Source organism: Pelobates fuscus, chromosome 11 (genome assembly GCF_036172605.1).
Source record: "Pelobates fuscus isolate aPelFus1 chromosome 11, aPelFus1.pri, whole genome shotgun sequence".
NCBI lineage: Eukaryota > Metazoa > Chordata > Amphibia > Anura > Pelobatidae > Pelobates > Pelobates fuscus.
The window spans coordinates 117,592,304-117,610,281 of NC_086327.1; the positions used below are offsets into that span (position 1 = coordinate 117,592,304).

General features: G+C 35.9%; 1 protein-coding gene across 8 annotated transcripts in view; it reads left to right on the forward strand.

The window, feature by feature from the left end:
- The window catches only part of NCAM1 (neural cell adhesion molecule 1), a 254,559-nt gene that overhangs the window by 181,032 nt on the left and 55,549 nt on the right, over positions 1–17,978 (forward strand). For 5 of the 8 annotated variants that reach the window (XM_063435734.1, XM_063435738.1, XM_063435735.1 and 2 more), the window contains exon 9: positions 10,537–10,566. The exons of the other annotated variants lie outside the window; for them this stretch is intronic. In XM_063435734.1, the coding sequence (XP_063291804.1) occupies positions 10,537–10,566 (30 nt within the window). The remainder of the gene's footprint in view (positions 1–10,536; positions 10,567–17,978) is intronic. 8 annotated transcript variants of the gene reach the window in all.

Here is a 17,978-nt window from a genome sequence, read left to right on the forward strand (position 1 = left end):
GGCCTTATCAATGGCGGTGAAAGCTTTCACAGAAGATCCCAAATCTTTGACAAAATTGTCGCCAAACAACATTCCCTCAGCCGAGGGACCTCGTTCTGATATGGCCATTGTAGCCAATTTTGGATCAATTTTGAGCAGGATAGCTTTCCTGCGCTCAGCGGATATGGCCATATTGGCATTGCCTAGCAGACAAAGGGCACGCTGCACCCATCCAATCGCCACATCCAGATCAAGCTCCAACTCGCCTGCTTTGGCGGATTCCAACAGCTCATAGGCCTTTGACAGTGAACCAAGGGTGTCCATTATTTTGTCCTGGCAATTCCTCAGGGAAAAGTCTAGGCTTTTTTTCTGTTTCCAGACCAATTTATTAAGGAATTGTGCGATCTGTGGATCGACTTCGGGCGTCTTACATGCCGATCCTGGCACTGAGGGTCTAGGGCAGGCATAGGCAACCTTCGGCTCTGCAGATGTTTTGGACTACACCTCCCATGATGCTTTGACAGCATTATGTGTGTAAGAGCATTATGGGGGATGTAGTCCACAACATCTGGAGAGCCGAAGGTTGTGTATCCCTGGTCTAGGGTTATTCTGCCCGCAGTTTACTGCGACCCTCCTTAGAGAGTGGTGTGCTCATCCTGTGCGCAATATAATGGGAAATATGCTCGGGTGGTTTCCACTCAGCTGAGCGAGGATGAGGCTACCCTGCGGATCCAGAAGCACTGCGCCGCTGCTCGCCCCCTGGGCAGCAACACCCTGAGCAGGAATAGCGCCCCCAGTACGGGATACTACGGCAGGGGGAGCTTCCTCCTCCGAGTCGGCCTCATCATAAGAGGCATAATCCATCTCCTCATAGTCATCCTCCTCACTCCGGTCGCTCTCCGACCTTTCTTCACGGGATCTAGCCCGTTTCCATAATCTGGCCGTTTTTGCCCAACCAGGGGCTCTTTTGCGCGGTGGTAGCGCGCCATCTGTGACTGCCTCAGGCGAGTCCATCAGGGCAGGAATAACCTGCGTCATGGAGTGGGAGGAGAGGTGTTTGACCTTCACCTTGACCTTACGGGCAGCAGGTGAGGCAGGGGTAGGGGTAGTACCCGCTCCCTGTAGGGTAGGGGTAGCCACCTGGGGCAACAAAAGGGACTGTGCCAGAGTCTGGGAAAAAGAGGAGGACATAGCCCCCATAGCAGAGGCAAGCGCTCTCTGGAGAGAAGATGCCATGGTGGAGTCCAGCAGGGCTTAGAACTCCTCAGATATGATTTGTTCCTCAGGAACTCCCTGATGGAACTCATCAATGAGGCCCTCAGGCCCATCACCCTTATCCTGCATGATTGCAGTTGAGGAATAAAAATTAAGGGCAATAAGAACAGGCAATGTGTAAGAAAATAAGTACACAGTAGAAAAAAAAGAGAAAGTGGTCAGGGTTTATTAACCCTAAAGGAACACTATAGTAGAGAAAGAATAGATGCAATTGAAATAAATAATAAACCACGTATATCCCATAAGCATGGATTAATCAAAGAAAAGCAGCACAATACCTAAACAGTGGTGTGTCCAGGGAGATGAAAGCAGACACAGGGTGTCTGCACGAATGTCCCACCAGAGATCGTGGTCAGGAGGTAGAAGATGGACGCCGCACGAGGCAGGGAGGTGAGACAGCCGGAGAGAGTGGGGGATGGGGCGGCAGCAGTGCAGCCTGACCTTCACACGCTCGGGAGCCGCCGAGCTAAGCCGGCATGTCCCCAAGCAGGGTCGGGCGAAGAGACTCCCCACGACCACCCACGGCTCGCGGTGGAGAAGGGATAGGGCGGGTGGCGGTACCGCCGCACACTGCGATAACAGCACCCAGGGGAACACACCACATGGGAAAAAAAATCAAAGAATCAAATAAATCACGAAAGGGAATAAAAGCAGTAGGCTCCTAATAAGCCTAAGGGCTATCAAAAGGAGCAAATAAGTAGAAACACAAGCAATGTAAGCAAAACAAATTACCACTAAACACAGAGCAGTATGTACTTAACTGGTCTGAGAGCAGCAAAGAAAGAGGGGGATTGTGGGTGCATCAAGCATATTATAGTCACTTCCTGTGTTATGTGATTGGTTGCTTGAGCACTGTATTTTTTGTTCATTTCAGTTATTTATTTATCTCTGTTTCTTTGCTGCTGCGAGTAATAAAGAAAGAGATATGCATAATAGGAGCCTCCGTGTCTTTAATAAAATTAGTTTGCATGGTGTCCATTATAAATTACAGTGGCTCCCAAACCAGTCCTCCCTCTCTCCCCTCCACCACCACAAGTCTATGATTTAGGGACAACACAGTTGTGTCTAAGGTGCTTTTAGAAAGTAAAAAAAATCACATTATACACAACTAGGTAATCCCTAAATCCTGGACTGCAAAAGGTGGTGGTTGGGGGGTGGAGGGTAGGGGGTGAGGGTCTTGGGTACTGGTTTGGGAACCACTACTATATGCAATATTAAAATGGGTAGACAACATTGTCGAGAACTTAAAATAACTCAGCAGTAAAAACAAATCACATGTTTTTTCTGATGCTTTTCATCATCAATTACAGTAATGTATAGTAAGCCATTTTTACAACAGCCTTCATTTCTTCAAAGGCAATATATGTCTTTAAACTCAATTTCTTATATATAATAAAACGGTTATTACTTGCTTTATTACAGCTCAGGGTTATTAATACAGCTCAGGATTATTAATGCAGAATTATGTTAATACATTTAAATATGATGAGTAAATGATAAGTACTGTTAAGTTCTTTTATAGAAACTTTTAGGAAATCCGTGTCTACTAGCATTCATATAATTGCACTGCAGGCCATTCAACGTCTCAGAGGAATTTGAGATAACTCTCGCTGTTAGTAAAACTGGTAGCATCCCTGGGGCTCATAGGCTATATAGGGTACCACAGATATATAAGGCAGAGTACAGTGACATCTTTGCAGAGCCATAGGAGGGGCAAGTTGGTGTCTGAAAACAAGACTGAGAATGGACCTTTAAGACCCTGGTATCCTTCAATGGCTGGCATTTGTTTGCACAAACAAATGTAAGTATGCACAGAAAGCACCATAGCCACTGTGTGCGGATGGAATGTCACTGTGACAAAGGCAAAAATAATCAGCAGTTTTGATGACCGTTCTGGCTAAGAATCAGCGATGTGCAACTATCTGTTTAGAATATCAATCAATTAGTTTTTATTTCAGAATATATAGAGCACTATATGGTCATGATATATGCTTGATATACAGGTTATAAATTACATTGAAGCTGTATTAGTTTACAAAACAATCACAATAAAAGGTTCCAGCATTTATACATTGTTTACCACAGTGTAAATAGAGCTAACACAATTGATCTATCAAAGGATTTTAAAATCGTCTGCTCCGCAAACCCTTTAACATTACCAAATGGTCTTTAATGCAAGTGATTTGCATAAATCGAAAACAGGAATTGATTTATTTCTCTCCATCCCACATCATGTGGTGAAGTCACAAAGGGAGAAAGATTTACGGTTTTAAAACACTTTTATGTGTTGACTGTTACTCTTTTATGTATTGATTGTCACAACTCTGCTAGCTCCGTGAATAGATTTTTTTCCACGCCTCTTTCCTGCACTCTACACTCTGAAACACTGCTAAACTCTACAGATAGAAAAATAGTTTTTAACAGATCCAGTCACATCCCCTTAAGAAAGTGTTGAAAAGTATGAGTTGCAACTGTCAAAAAAAAACTGTAGATCAAAGCGTTCATTTTCTGGTCTCCATCACACAGCCCTTCTTATAATGTCATGTGAAATGGTTAGTGGCCAGGCACAAATTTGGCAGTATAATCTCTGTATTTCATTGTTATGGAAGAGCCATAAAACACCTGTGTTCCCATTTACGTGTCTGTCAGACAAATTATGGCCTAATTCAACTCCCAAGCAAAGGCTGCAACAATGTAAATTTCACTTTAACAGAAGTAATGTTGTCTGAATTGTGATTTGAGTGAATGGAGCAAATTATTTTGTGTAATTCTCCATATGTTATACCACATTATCAATTAAGTCCAAACAGCCAGGCACAACATTTTCTGTCAAGAAAACCTGCTCTACAGCACAATGCCACAGAAGCTCTCAAAAATGAAAGAAAAGTTTACGGCCATTTAGGTCCATAGTACATAACACCTCAGAGGAATCTTTCACAAAATGTGATTTTTTTTGAGGGGAATATAGCTACAATAACATTTCTCTAGGTGCAGGCTACAGAGTTATTTTCATAAGTAATCTTAGAACTAGTTAACCTCACAAGAAACCATTGGCATTGGCAGCCATTTTGGATCTATGTTGTTAACTTCATTGTATACTTTATGAATAGGAAGCAAAAAAAGGACATTTGTAATTTTGAAAGCTGAATGGATCGTCAGATTATCTACAAATCTGCAAAACTGCTGACTATTTTTGAAACTCTCACCTCTCCTGTCTTGCCTTGTTAACTTGGCCAAATACTATGGCTCAGGTATAATTGTGGGGTTGATACAAATTTATACAGTGCTTGTTTCTCTGTGTTCTGCTTGAGTTACTGTCCAGTCTATGACTTTAATAGTTCCTTGTGTTTTAATTTATTTTAAATATTTAATGCCTACACAAGACATAGTAGGCTATTTTTGTGACAGTACTAAAATGTACTGTGTTCTGACTAGTACCATTTGGGGAGCTGTTATTTATGTGGATGACCATGACTGCATTAATGATGCAGATGATTTAATCATTCGCATAATTCTAATTTTAACCAGAAATATGTGCAGTGCGTGCCTTGAATTTAGTATATTTGTTATCGTCGGATAGAATTGAACTGGTAGATGCATTTGGGTTAAAATGGTAAAATATGTAGACTTTCTCTAGTCTTCTATAGACCCCAAAGTTTTTATTCTTCAAATATTTTTTAATATCATGACATTGTATTTATTTAATCAAATTCCATTAAAATCACAACCTCCCTCCAGGCATCAAAACAACTTCATCTAAATAAAGTTGTTATCGTGTCAGGAGGCCCCTTGGGGCACTCTTACCGCTAGGGGTTAACCTGTTTTCCAATGGCTTAACTTCAAAGTTGCTTCCAGAGGCGATGTCCATTCCCCCAGGTGGCATCCAGCTTCTGAATTTTCCTATTCAGACAGTGCAGAGTGCCGCAGGGCAGGGGTGTAGTTGATTTGCTGAGAGCAATCAGCTGACACTCTCAGCCAATCAGTGACTCCCCATTCACTAAACTGGCTTGGAAAGACATGTACCTTTGTTGAGCCAGTTAAATGAATGGAGAGTCACTGACTGTCTGAGAGCATCAATTGGCTGCTCTCAGCCAATCATCGGTGCCCTTGCCCGGTGTTACTCCACGCTTCCTGAAGCACAATGCCACCTGGGGGGGAGTGGATATTCTGGAGGCAACTTTGGGGATAAACCATTTGAGAACAGTTTAGCCCCTTGAGGGAACAGGGCCTCCTGGTACCATAACAATTTAATTTAGATGAAGTTGTTTTGGTGCCTTGAGTGTCCCTTTGAGATGGATGCCGTTCCACTTATTTCAGTAAAGAAAAAAAAACATGTTAATTAAAAAATGAAGAATACAAAATGTTTTCCTAGGTAGGTAGCAAGTGTCTATATACAAATTCCCAATTTGACTGTTTGGAGCAGCATTCAAAGGTAGACATTTGTCCTTGATAGTAAACATGAGCAACAATTTGGTAATATTTATTTACTAATAAATCCCTGAGAGCTAGAAAATCAGGCCCATGTTTTAATGTTGGGTGCAACAATCTCTTTTACTGCTACACATCATAACTTTGTGCAAATAAAACTTGAAATTGACCTATCGAGTATTCATAGGGCTGCATAATATAATATTTCAGCAGACTTTCTTAATATTAACTCAATTATTATTATTATTATCATTAAAATGACTCTTGACATAATTTATCTAACATATTTCAAATGCAGCAAAAATTATGATCATTCCTTGTTCTATTATAGCTTTGGCACATGTTTGCAGAGTACCTGGTTTGGTGTGAGGCTCTATGCATAGTACATTCCAATGTAGAATATCAAAGAGACCAATAGCATTCTTATGAATATCTAGTACAGTTTTTGAACCATTATTTTCAGTCGCATTCTTGTCTAGATAGTTCCTTGACTTGAAGGTTGGACAACAGATGATGGTCAAATCCTGGGTAGCTATTGCCACGAAGTTTTTTTGTTAGTACCTATTATTTTTGTGAGCTATGTTTCCATTCTTAGTTTTCTAAAAACATCAAGCTGACTTATAGATTGTTTCACTGACCCTAATGTATACCCAAATATGTCCAGCCCAGGTTGAACGTCTTCACTGGAAACAAAGACTGACTTTATTCAACAATCTGAATAATGTGACTGTTTAAATCCACAAAACATATTCATAGTTTCATTGTTGGGATTACAAAATAATGGAATTATCTTAAAATACAAAATTAAAATATAGCATATGACAAGTTTAAATGTCATTACATTTCCATTCCTTTGTTTTTTTGTTTTTTATAGACATTACTTGGAAAATATTCTTTAACTTTTGTGATACATTTAAAAAAAACATCTTGCAAAACTGATGGCAAAATAGCAATTTTGCTCTCAGGTTTGCAAATAATATGTCAATTAGTTGTAAACTCACTATTTTTAGACTAGAAACCTCTGAAGTCTCTGAATAATTCAGAATGGCACATTTATTTACTTTTACTCCACTACCACTGAAATGGGTTCAGTCAACATCTTTATCTATATAGAGACAAAATAGATTTGCATGGTAGGATCGCGTGTGCTAGGTGCTTACCCAGTCTCTCTACATAATTTAATCTCTTGCAATGCCCATGTTTGACTTGTCTTGTTTTGTGTTGTGGTTTCTGAGTGATTGATCCATCAAACATGTCCAGATATGATGCATGTGTTATGATGTCTTGACCAAGACTGTTCCTCTATTGTGTTGATCGGCCGGTTAGCCAAATTACCAAATTCTGACCAAAGTTAATATAAAGGATGCAGATAATCTTTTTATTTCACGTCATCTTCATGGCTCTCTTTGGAATTTTGAAACCATCAGGCTAGCAAGAATGTCCTAGTGGTGGGATGAGAATATCCACAGAAAAATTAGCTTATTAGTTTGTAATATATTTTATTAGTTGATTTAAACTTGTTTGACATACTTAGTAAGATTATAAGATTAAGATAGTGGGGTAAAGAGGAGAATTTACCATGGAAACAACTGGAATCACCATTTGGTTTTATTATTCAATTTTACACCTTTTTTCCATCTTTGTATTAAACACACAATTATAAATCACCTTAAGTATGAACAATACACTTCAAAGTTCTATGGAAGTTTGTCTCATTCTGGCGAGTCCTCTCTATAGATTTGAACTTGTATTGTAGACACTCTATTGTAGACACAATCTCACCATTATATTGTTCCATGAGGGTTTAGATTTCCCTCTATGAAACATTTTGCAATTGTTTTGAGACAGACGGCCATCAATCCCTGGGCATCATCCTTACTAGCCTTTGGTCTACAGCCAACAAGAGCTGAGATAATATATATTTTTTTTGTTTGTGAGCATTGCCTTTGGAAAATTGAAAAAATTATAAATGCAGGCTTGACAACACATGGTCTAGAATAGATATACATGTTATAACTTTATGGTAAATTCTGAGAAGTGTTACAGATTTATAAAATGATGAGAAATGTTTTATGGTAAATATAAGATTTACAATTATTTCCAAATAACGTATTTAGGTCCTGTTATATAACCAAATATCTGTCAATCTATAGATATATTCATTGTAATATTAATAAAATATGTCCAGAAGATTGCACTGTCCAGATTCTGCAAATATCCAATGGCATGCTTCTCAAAACAAATACTCATTGCAGTTTTATTTTATCCATAATGTCGTTCCCTGATACTCTGAAGTCAAACACAGGGCAAATAAAGGTTTTCAGCTCAGATATTTTTTTTGTTTATTTATTTCTTTTTTTCTCATAACTAACCTTTGTGTACTGTGAATTTCATTATGGTGGACCTGCCAGCTAAGAAACACAACTTTTAATGAACTGAAATACTCTCTATGTTTGGTTAGAATAGCTTAGTAACGTTTTATATTTGTATCGTAAAATCTCCTTAAGTTCTTCTGTCACGTTTTCTCCACTGGTTGTAGAAGATTTTACTAAGATTTAAAATATATATATATATATATTTTAATCTTTTAATTATCAGAAAATAATTAGAGAATGAGAGCAATTAATCTTGTAAGAGTGGCCATATACGTAGAGTTTAATGCTACATTCTTAGAACAAAAACCATAAATGACTGAAGTCTAATTTCAAACTGCTCAGTTGTTTTAAATCCCTTTAATGAAACATGTAGACAGATTATTTTCTCCTTTGTTGAAGGTAAAGTTTTTCCAAGGTGACAAGTCCACTTTACAGTAAGAACACAGGGCCATCTTTATTGTCAGCCTTAGTTCTCCCATGATTTATTTGATAAAAAGTAATTTTTCCAGGAGTTATACTCATCATGTCTGTACGTAGAAGGTTTTTGCATGAACTGTGATTTTTACAATTTCCACTACGATTTTGTGTCTAATAATAAAAATGTCGGCCATCTTCTCAACCTGTGGCTATCTGCTGTGTCAAACAAGATTAATACTGGCACAGAGACAATAATCGTATTGTCTGCCTCGTTATAAATGGTGGGAATGATGATTTACCTTTCTTGCATGTAATGTGGAATGGCATATTTGTGAGCATTGAATCGAGTTGTGTGCATGCAATAAATTACTGTTCATGTGCATGTCATCAGCTATTTAATGCTAAAAGTTAAAAGATGCTATCATTCATTTGAGCTGTCAAGAACAGGAATTTAGCGGTTGGGAACTTATCACTGCCAGCAAACATATGTTTTCTGACAGAGAACAAATTGACCTGAAAAGTGGATGAAGCAGCAGTACTTTTCACAGGCCAAATGGCCGACCCTCCCAAATAAATTCAAGCAGTTGTTATTAATTCACTGTTACTCTTAACTCGTGGCCTCAACCTGACCTCCTTCCATATTTAAAACATGTATTCATATTATTCAGAGTTTTGAAGGTTCATATTATGGTATCCTGACAAACAAGATGTATTATGAAAGAACACCACAGTAAGAGGCAATCACGATGCAAACTAAAATAATTTGTCTTTGCATTTTGTATTTATCAAATATTTGGTCAGGTTTTGCTTTGATAAATAAAACCCATGGATGGAGCAAGGCAAAACAGAAGCATCGTGGGTCAAAGAGGTAAACTGTAAAACACTAGGCAGATATTTTGTGGGAAACTTATTTAAGTGTTGTTGTCCAAAAATTGACGGAAAGCTTCAAAATTTGAGTCATCGTCAATGGGATGTAATTGCTCATTTCACTTTCCCCATTGTGATTTCCTCACTTTTACAAGTTTGTACCACTTTACAGACCAACATACTTTTATAATTCTCCGTTGTTGGAGTTAGTTTCCTTAAACAGTCCTTAACCCCTTAAGGACACATGACATGTGTGGCATGTCACGATTCCCTTTTATTCCAGAAGTTTGGTCCTTAAGGGGTTAAACAATTTAGCTTATTTTCCAGAACCGCATCTATTGTGCATTTGACAAATATGACCCAATGATATGTAATATTTTTGGTACATCTATACTGGACACACTCTCAAGAAACTTATCCCAGCATGTAACAATAGCCATGATTCAGTGCTGGGGATTTGATGTAATATTTATTAATTACCAATCATCATTCACTAATAGATATCAGGTGATGTTCATGTGTTGTCCTACAAAGTTTCAAGTCCAAGAGGCAGTGACATTACGCAACACAATCCTCCATTAAAGTACAGATTAACAAGTAATTCCCCATAGCTCTTGCATACTTTTAAGTCAATTGTACACGAGTTAAAAACAGGAGAATCTTTAAATCAGTATTTAAAAAAAAAATTCAGGAGAACCTTGGTTCAGTATTGAAAAATAAATTAAAAAGAGAACCTTCATATCAGTATTGCAAATGAGTATTGTAAACACGAACAAAAGAACCAAGATAGCACCTTTATATCCCATTAGATCCAAGCCACCTTATTAGATATTCCAATGTGTCCATTTTTTACAAACAAATATTGCAGTTTTCCAACAAACATTTCATCTAGATGAACTGTTTGGAATAGTTCTTTTCCTCTCCGAATGAGTTTCAATTGAATAATGTATTGATGATATAAAAGTTGCCCAGTACTGCTGCTTTTGTAAGAGATGTGATTACAATGTAATCACCCACTTTCTTCTTGTGTGATATAACTTTAACTTTTATAGAATTCAGTAACCTACACCATTCACCTAACTGCATGCCATGCACGGAATACCAACTGATGCATAACGCTCCACATTTAATAACTACAAACAATGTTTTATTGCTTTCTGTGTTTGTTGTGTTTTTTTATATTTGTTTTCTCCAGGCTTCGTGGACTCGGCCACAGAAACAAGAGGTATTAGTACGAACTAGTTGTGAATTCCTGTACTGAGAAGAGAGACTTTCCCTAACCGTAGTTTGCCAGTGTCATTCTGTCTAACCTATAATAGCAATAGAAGAATAGATTAAATACATAGTTTGTATATTTTAACACACAAACAAGCTTGGTTGGTTTTACATACCCATGAGGGAATGTTATAGACAAATCTAGATTTAAAAAAATATATAATAGTGGTAGCATATGTATGTTGAAGGCTTCGCATGAAATATTGAATTTTTAACCGGTGGTGTTTACAATTAAAATAAAATGGTAAATCAGAGTCGGAAAATGTATATAGCTTCCAACATTTTCATTGGAGAAGTTTGTCGAATTATTATGGTTGGCAAGTCCTTTTCAAAATATGATAAAGTCTACCCAGTTCACAGAATGGTTAGGGATCATTTTTGTTTGCCTCCTAGACCTTTTATTATACATTAACAAGAAAAAAAATCATTCATTTTTCATACCATTTTGATACATCCCCCTCCATTACTGGAAAGGTTAAGGGTTCTTTATATTGTGAAATGTCCAATTCACAGTGGTGAATAGGGACTCACTGACTTAATTCTTTGCTTCTAGCACTGACCTTCTAAGAGTCCCAGCAACAGTCAACATCCAAACAACTCCTCATCCAAAGAAAACAATGGTGGAATTGTACTGGAGGAGAATGGTGGTGGGATGTTGTTCTTGTTTCTGACGACTTGTGTCTGTGAGTTCTGCTCTGACCAAGGAGATGTGCATACTTGTATGATTTCCCGACAAAAAGCAAATAATACCTCTGTCTATTGATAGAGTCATGTTTGCTTTGTGTGTCTAACAAAATATTTTTGTCTCAATGTAATATTTTTGAATAAGCTTTTCAAAATATTTAATATTTTTCAATAAACTTTTAAAATGGTTTAATATTTTGAAATATATTTTAAAATGATATATATATTTTGATATCTTAATATTTAAAAAAAAAATCATTTTAAATGTTTATACAAATATATGAAATTGTTGGAAAAGCATCTCTAAAAATATTAAATTGAGGCCATTGTCACCAGTAGGTGACATAGAAGACCACTGATTGTTTTTCGTGTATGTATTTGAATGAATGAGCAGTTTGGCATTAGCTGAATTGTAGATCTCCTATTATACTCTACAGAATAATAAAAAAAAAAAATTGAACTGCTTGTAAAGAGGCCATGGCTGTATGTTCTCTGCATAAATTGTTTACAACTATTGAACAGAAAAATAGATATATTTATAAAAACCCAATCCAGGTTTTCTCCAGTACACACATAAAACACTGTCAAAGTGGTAGAGTTTATGATTTTTTTAAATAGGTTTGCACGGTATGCATAATTCATATCACTGACCATGACATTTAGTCGACTTTTTAAATTATTGAAATGTCAATTAGTTCCATTATTTTTTCTCAGGCAGCCCTTGGTAACTTTCCAATAGGTTACAAACTATTTCGGGAAGTGATAACACAGATATATCTGAAATTCGTCCTTTAGAATAAAAAGATCGAGGTTCAAAACCTTTTGTTTTATTTTTTTTCATTTTCCAATCAAACTGTAAACTGCACCAACCCAGCTTGTTTCAAACTAATTACAAAATAACAATTTGCTCCAGAGCAGTTACATCTCATTTCATCTAATTTCAAATCGTTCTTGCACAGTCTTTCTCTTAAAGGGATTCTGAGTGCTACCTAATTGATGGCGAATTTGTTATGTTTTAATATGGCTCTTGGGGAGCGATTCATTTGAAGTATTATCGTTTACTAGTCCTCACTTAAAAACAGCTCTACGGCAAACCAAACACTTTTTTCCATATCTGGTATATAGAAAGAAATTAACATAATGTTACATAGACATGCATTGAAGCTGATTGATCTTGCCAAAGTTAATGCGTATCAGCCACAAAAATTCCTACCTTTTGACTCTTACATAAAGAGGACAAGGGCTGTTATTATGTTGCTTTTTCATACAGTTGTTGTCACAATGTCAAAGAAGACAGTGCTTGTCATTACCTACAATCCCTACATTTTAAATGCTCAAGAAATAATATTTTGAATGATTTTTTTGATGGCTCCATGTGATACTGCTTTATTAATTGGGTAAGTCATTTAATCAAATCATAGGACGTGAATGAATACGATGAAAAAAGGTCTGTATATATATTACAAACTTAGGAGTTTCATTACTGTGGGGTCTTTGGTATACCTATTTACATTTTGTATAGAAAAGAGGGATACTGGGTTTAGGTAACAATGACAGAATGACCTGTGTTCCGAGGTAGAACTCTTTTTTTCAGATAAACACCTTGGCAACATCCTGTTAAAGCTCTTTAAGGGCCATGAATATGTTGGGCTGTTTTATGTTTGATCACACTATTCTATAAAAGTAAAACAATTATGGGTTATGTTCTTTCTAAAAATAAGTAGATATCATTCAGGTTAAAGTCTATCTAGGGTCAGCTGTTTTTTTGATTAGTATAAGATTTGAAAAAAAAATACTCAAAAGTATAGTTTGGAACTGAATAAATATATTTGCGTCTAGGCCATACATTTTAGATAGTTTGTATGTTATTAAGTTGGTTCCTTAATGTAGCCTTGCCAGTTAAATTAATCTGATTGTGGTGTGTGTATGAAACCCTTTTCACGTATATATGTATGAATGCGTGTGGTTGCATACAGAAATTTTCAATTGTTCTTGAGCATCATCATAAATAGTTAAAGGTATCTATGTTAATGGACTATTGCTAAGTATAATCTCAGACATAGTAAGAAGTTAGTATAGTTAACATTCTCATAGACTAGATAAAATTGCTTGAAAATTAAAAGTCATCCTACTTAGCTCATCCTACTTGGTTAATAGTGTTTAGCTCAATATGTAGGTTTAGTATACATGTTTTCTATTATATAATGTATTTATGTAGCACTATACATTATATACTAGCACTATATACTATATATTTCCCTATAAGGAAATCATAAGTGTGTAAAATATTCGGGAAACTTATAAATGGCTTGTGTCATGTTACGTTTGTTGGGAGAAGTATAGACACACCATTCTGGATACAGGAAATGGGGCATAGCTACACTAGATAAGAGACCATAAAAACATCTACCTCAACGCTTGTCCACTTTCTTTCACCAATTACAGACCTACTTAATTCTCGATTTGTATGCTCTACAGCAGTCTGGCACCTTTATTTTAAAAAATGGTACTTTAAAAGATTGATGGATTTGAAAGTTTATTTTAGCTGTCATGTCAAAGGATGGTCTTACTAATTTTTATGTGCTGGGATTTTTACATGTTGCCGAAAATAAAAAAGATCAAATATTCTTTTCTCTGCATTAGGTAATTTGTGCCTTTCTCATTATTTGTTTTAGTAAAAAAAAAATAATAATAATAATGATCACATTAATTATTGAAAGTAAAATTCTAAATCTCAGCTTGTTAAAAGTTAGGTGTGACTGTCAGCTAGGCAGATTGGTCCATTCAAAGTATTGAATTATGTAGTAGAAGTTGCCAAAACCTGGACTGACATCATCTTTCCCAATTTCACACCCAACTCTCCTCTTGATTTAGTTTTATTCTAGAGGTTTCTGCTTTAAGGTATCTTTTCCATATGCAAAATGTCTGCACACAGTGATCAACAAAATGTTTAGCACCAAAACTCTCACTTATTATGTTTGTATCTGCACCGTAGTTAACATATAGGCACCTAACACATTTTCTTACCATTCTTTTACATTTTTTTGCTTGGTTTCCTAAGCAGTCTGTAGCTTGCAGTTAAAATGACCCATTAAATTCTCCCTGTTGAAGTAACTCCAAAGAATTTGCAAGTTAAGTTGGTAATATATTGAGTGTGAGTCAGTTATAGCATGTAAGGAAACTGGCAGTAAAACCATGTATAAACCTGTCCGACGTGAAAGAATAAAGACCAACAGGGGAGATACTTAGCCCACCTCTGATGGAGAAAATACATTTTGTTCATTGGCAAACATATATTTTCTTTATAGTTGGTGTGCTAGCTATTTCAATTTTGTTAATGTGTAATAATAACCTGTCTCATCCAAGTACCTTAATTTAATTCAAAAAGAGTGGTTTCAGGCTAAGTAAAACTGTGGACGTGTTGTTTTACTTTAATGGTTTCAATGTTCTAGATAAATCTTGACCTCTTTGAGTCTACACAATTTGGGTAACAAAGGTCCCAAGAGCTTGAGTGTTAAATGGTAGGAATCATTACTCTAGATCTATTATCATTCTTATTATTGGCATTTATATAGAGCCACCATATTGTGCAGAATGGATATTTGACAAGTAGTTTAAATGGGGAATAAAACAAAGACAAGAGGTGAAGGAAGCCCTTGCTCAAACGAGCTAGCAATCTATGAAGATTGGGTGAAGACACACAAGATAAATATCAGTATGCTAGATGGGGATAGGAATTAATCGATAATTAATCGATAAGATACCTAAACTAGTTAAAGTGGTGAATGGAAGAACTGAACAGTGACAAGAGAGAGAGTGAATTGGGCTATGGAGGCCAGGGATCTGATAAGGGCAGTGATATGAGAGAAGCTTCATCCAGGAAGGTGGTAAGCTTTCCTAAAGAGGTGCGTTCTAAGTGACTTCTTAAAGGACTGGATGCTAGGAGACAGATGAGAAAATTATTCTTTTGGAACAATTAGGGGGAAAAAAATGCAAATATTTGTTGCATTGCCAAAAAAAAATTGTATATTTAAAATATAAAAGATAAAAGAAAGTGATATATTTAATTAAATTAGCTGACATTTAAACTTAAAAGTCATGCTGACTGTTTGAAAAATCTCTGTAAGTTCTGGAAATAGAACAGATTCTGGATCCTGGATCCACGTATTTTAGTATTGCATTATAATTAGAAGACGTAGCTTGATTAGAAAACTGCAATGGATGCCACTTTTTAAAATTATCATCCATTCGTTTTATGAGAAAGCATTACAACACTGTATTAAACAAAATGTCAAGTCAGGAGCTACAGCACTAGCAGTTTCAGTCTATCCCATCATGTTTTCTTCTTCACTTTATAAGCATAATTAAACAGTATAGTTTTAGCCAAGAATGCAACACACACAAAGCACTAGACATCTAATTTTGTTTCCCTGAGGAGAGGACATTTGTGCTCTTATCATTACTTCCAACTCATTGAAACATATCTTTGTGGGTACTTTTTTACCATATATTTTTGTAATTTTATGCTTACTGATATCTGCACACTGAGAGCAAGGCAGCAGTTTACTTCAATTCCTTTTAGAAGCAATGTAGCAACGAATACTAAGATAATTTTTTATTACGTTAAAAGTAATAATGGAAAGTGGAGGGCACTTGAAGGGGCTAATATAGGTTCAACATGTAAGGGTTAAAATGAGGAAAACAAAAAAACGTGGAGGAAAAATAAGAATGAGGGATGGGTTAAGCAAAGCTTAAATTATACATTAATTTATAGGCATAGACATATTCGTATGACTATGACCAAATATTTATTAGACTTCTGCACGTCTGAATCGATTCATTCAAAAAATCTTTCAGACGATTCAGGTTTTGTCCATGTGCCGTTTCGGGTACAGATGAACTTTGTCTAGGTGATTATTTCGGGAAAATCTATTTGGATGAACCGAAATGACTCAAAAATATGTTTTACATATTTTGCAGTACACTGACAGGTGCATTTTCATGTCTAATCAATTAGACAAATTAAATAAGTATTATCACTAATATATAATGTAACACAATGGATAACATAATAAATACACAATGTGCACAATACATGAAAATTAAGCTTGAACCCCTTAAAGAAAAACACATTGAATTACTTTCAGTTTATTAATCTTTTTGCATTTTTAAGAATATTAATTCAGCTGTAATATGGCAATTCAAACTCATACCTGGTTAGTTACATTTCTAGTTGTATTGTCTTAATTAATCCATAGCAGACATACATTCCAGGATCATATCCCAATATTTCCAGACATACAGTAAATTACAGTGTCTCCAAACATGGATAAACTGGAATTATTCATTTAATATTAAGCCAAACCACTTGCTCAAATGTGTGCATGTTCCAGACAACTCTGTAAGTAATACTTACATAACTGCTTTGATTAGATTTGCACCAGTTTATAGTCAAGAATTTTAAGCTAGCACAACCAACGTCCGCTATGATGTATATGCATAGTGGGCTGAATCTAATCTAAGATATTATTATCTTTTCTGAATGCCCTGTAGACTAGTGTTTCCCTGAGTCTATTGAATCAGAACAGGTGATATTTACATAATGAGAAGCAAATGTAGCTTTTGGTAGAATAGCTACTAACTGTTTTTTTTTTAGTAGGACAACATGTTAATGACATCCATATTCCTTCTTTCACTCTCAGGACATCTCAGGAAAGTGTAGCACTATGATGCTACCTTCCTTCCTGGACTACAACCAGCAGATCAGTCATCTTCAGATTATAACAATTAAAATTAAATTACTCTTTAATGCTTGTTTTTTTTTTTCTTCACACATCTATATCCAACATATGTTATCACTAATGTTTTGGACTTTCAAATGCTATTAACCCCTCCCCCTCAAAAAAGAAGAAAATTGAGCCTTGTTGGGTTTTTCGATAACATGAGCATATACGGCCAAGTGAATTCATGTTAATATGAGACATATGTGTCCCATTATGTACCATATAGGCATTGCAGTGTCAGTGTTGATTTAGAGTAGGCTTCCCCAAACTCCGGCCCTCCAGATGTTGCTGAACTACAACTCCCATGATTCTATGAATAAAATAGATAGGCTGAGAATCATGGGACTTGTAGCTCAGCAACATCTGGAGGGCCGGAGTTTGGGGAAGCCTGATTTAAGGGGTTTAGCCGAACCTTAAATCGTTTTAATAATAAGGTTATAGCATCATAAAATTCTCTACTACATATCATTTTTGCAGTAGAGGTGCACTTTGAGTCATTATGCGACAGTATAATTGATACAGAATAACTCATGTTCATGAAAACACCAACTTAAAATCTTGTAAATGTAAATTGATTTTATAATATTGGTTAGTGTTTAAATACTCAGTTTCCACAATAAATAAATTCCTTTACACATCACTATGTGAATGTTGTTAGTTACATTTGTAAAAGATTACCATCAACTTGCAACATTTGCTGTGAGCACATAAGACAAAGGAAACACAAAGGACAATTACACCACAAACTAAAACCCAATAACAATGTAATGTGTTCTTCCTTTTCATTTTAAAATAGCTACAGTACATTAGTTTAAGGTATAATTAGATCAGGTTGATAAATTGTTTACAATAGGCGGTGTGTATATGGTACTTTTAGCAGAATGTTGTAATTGGA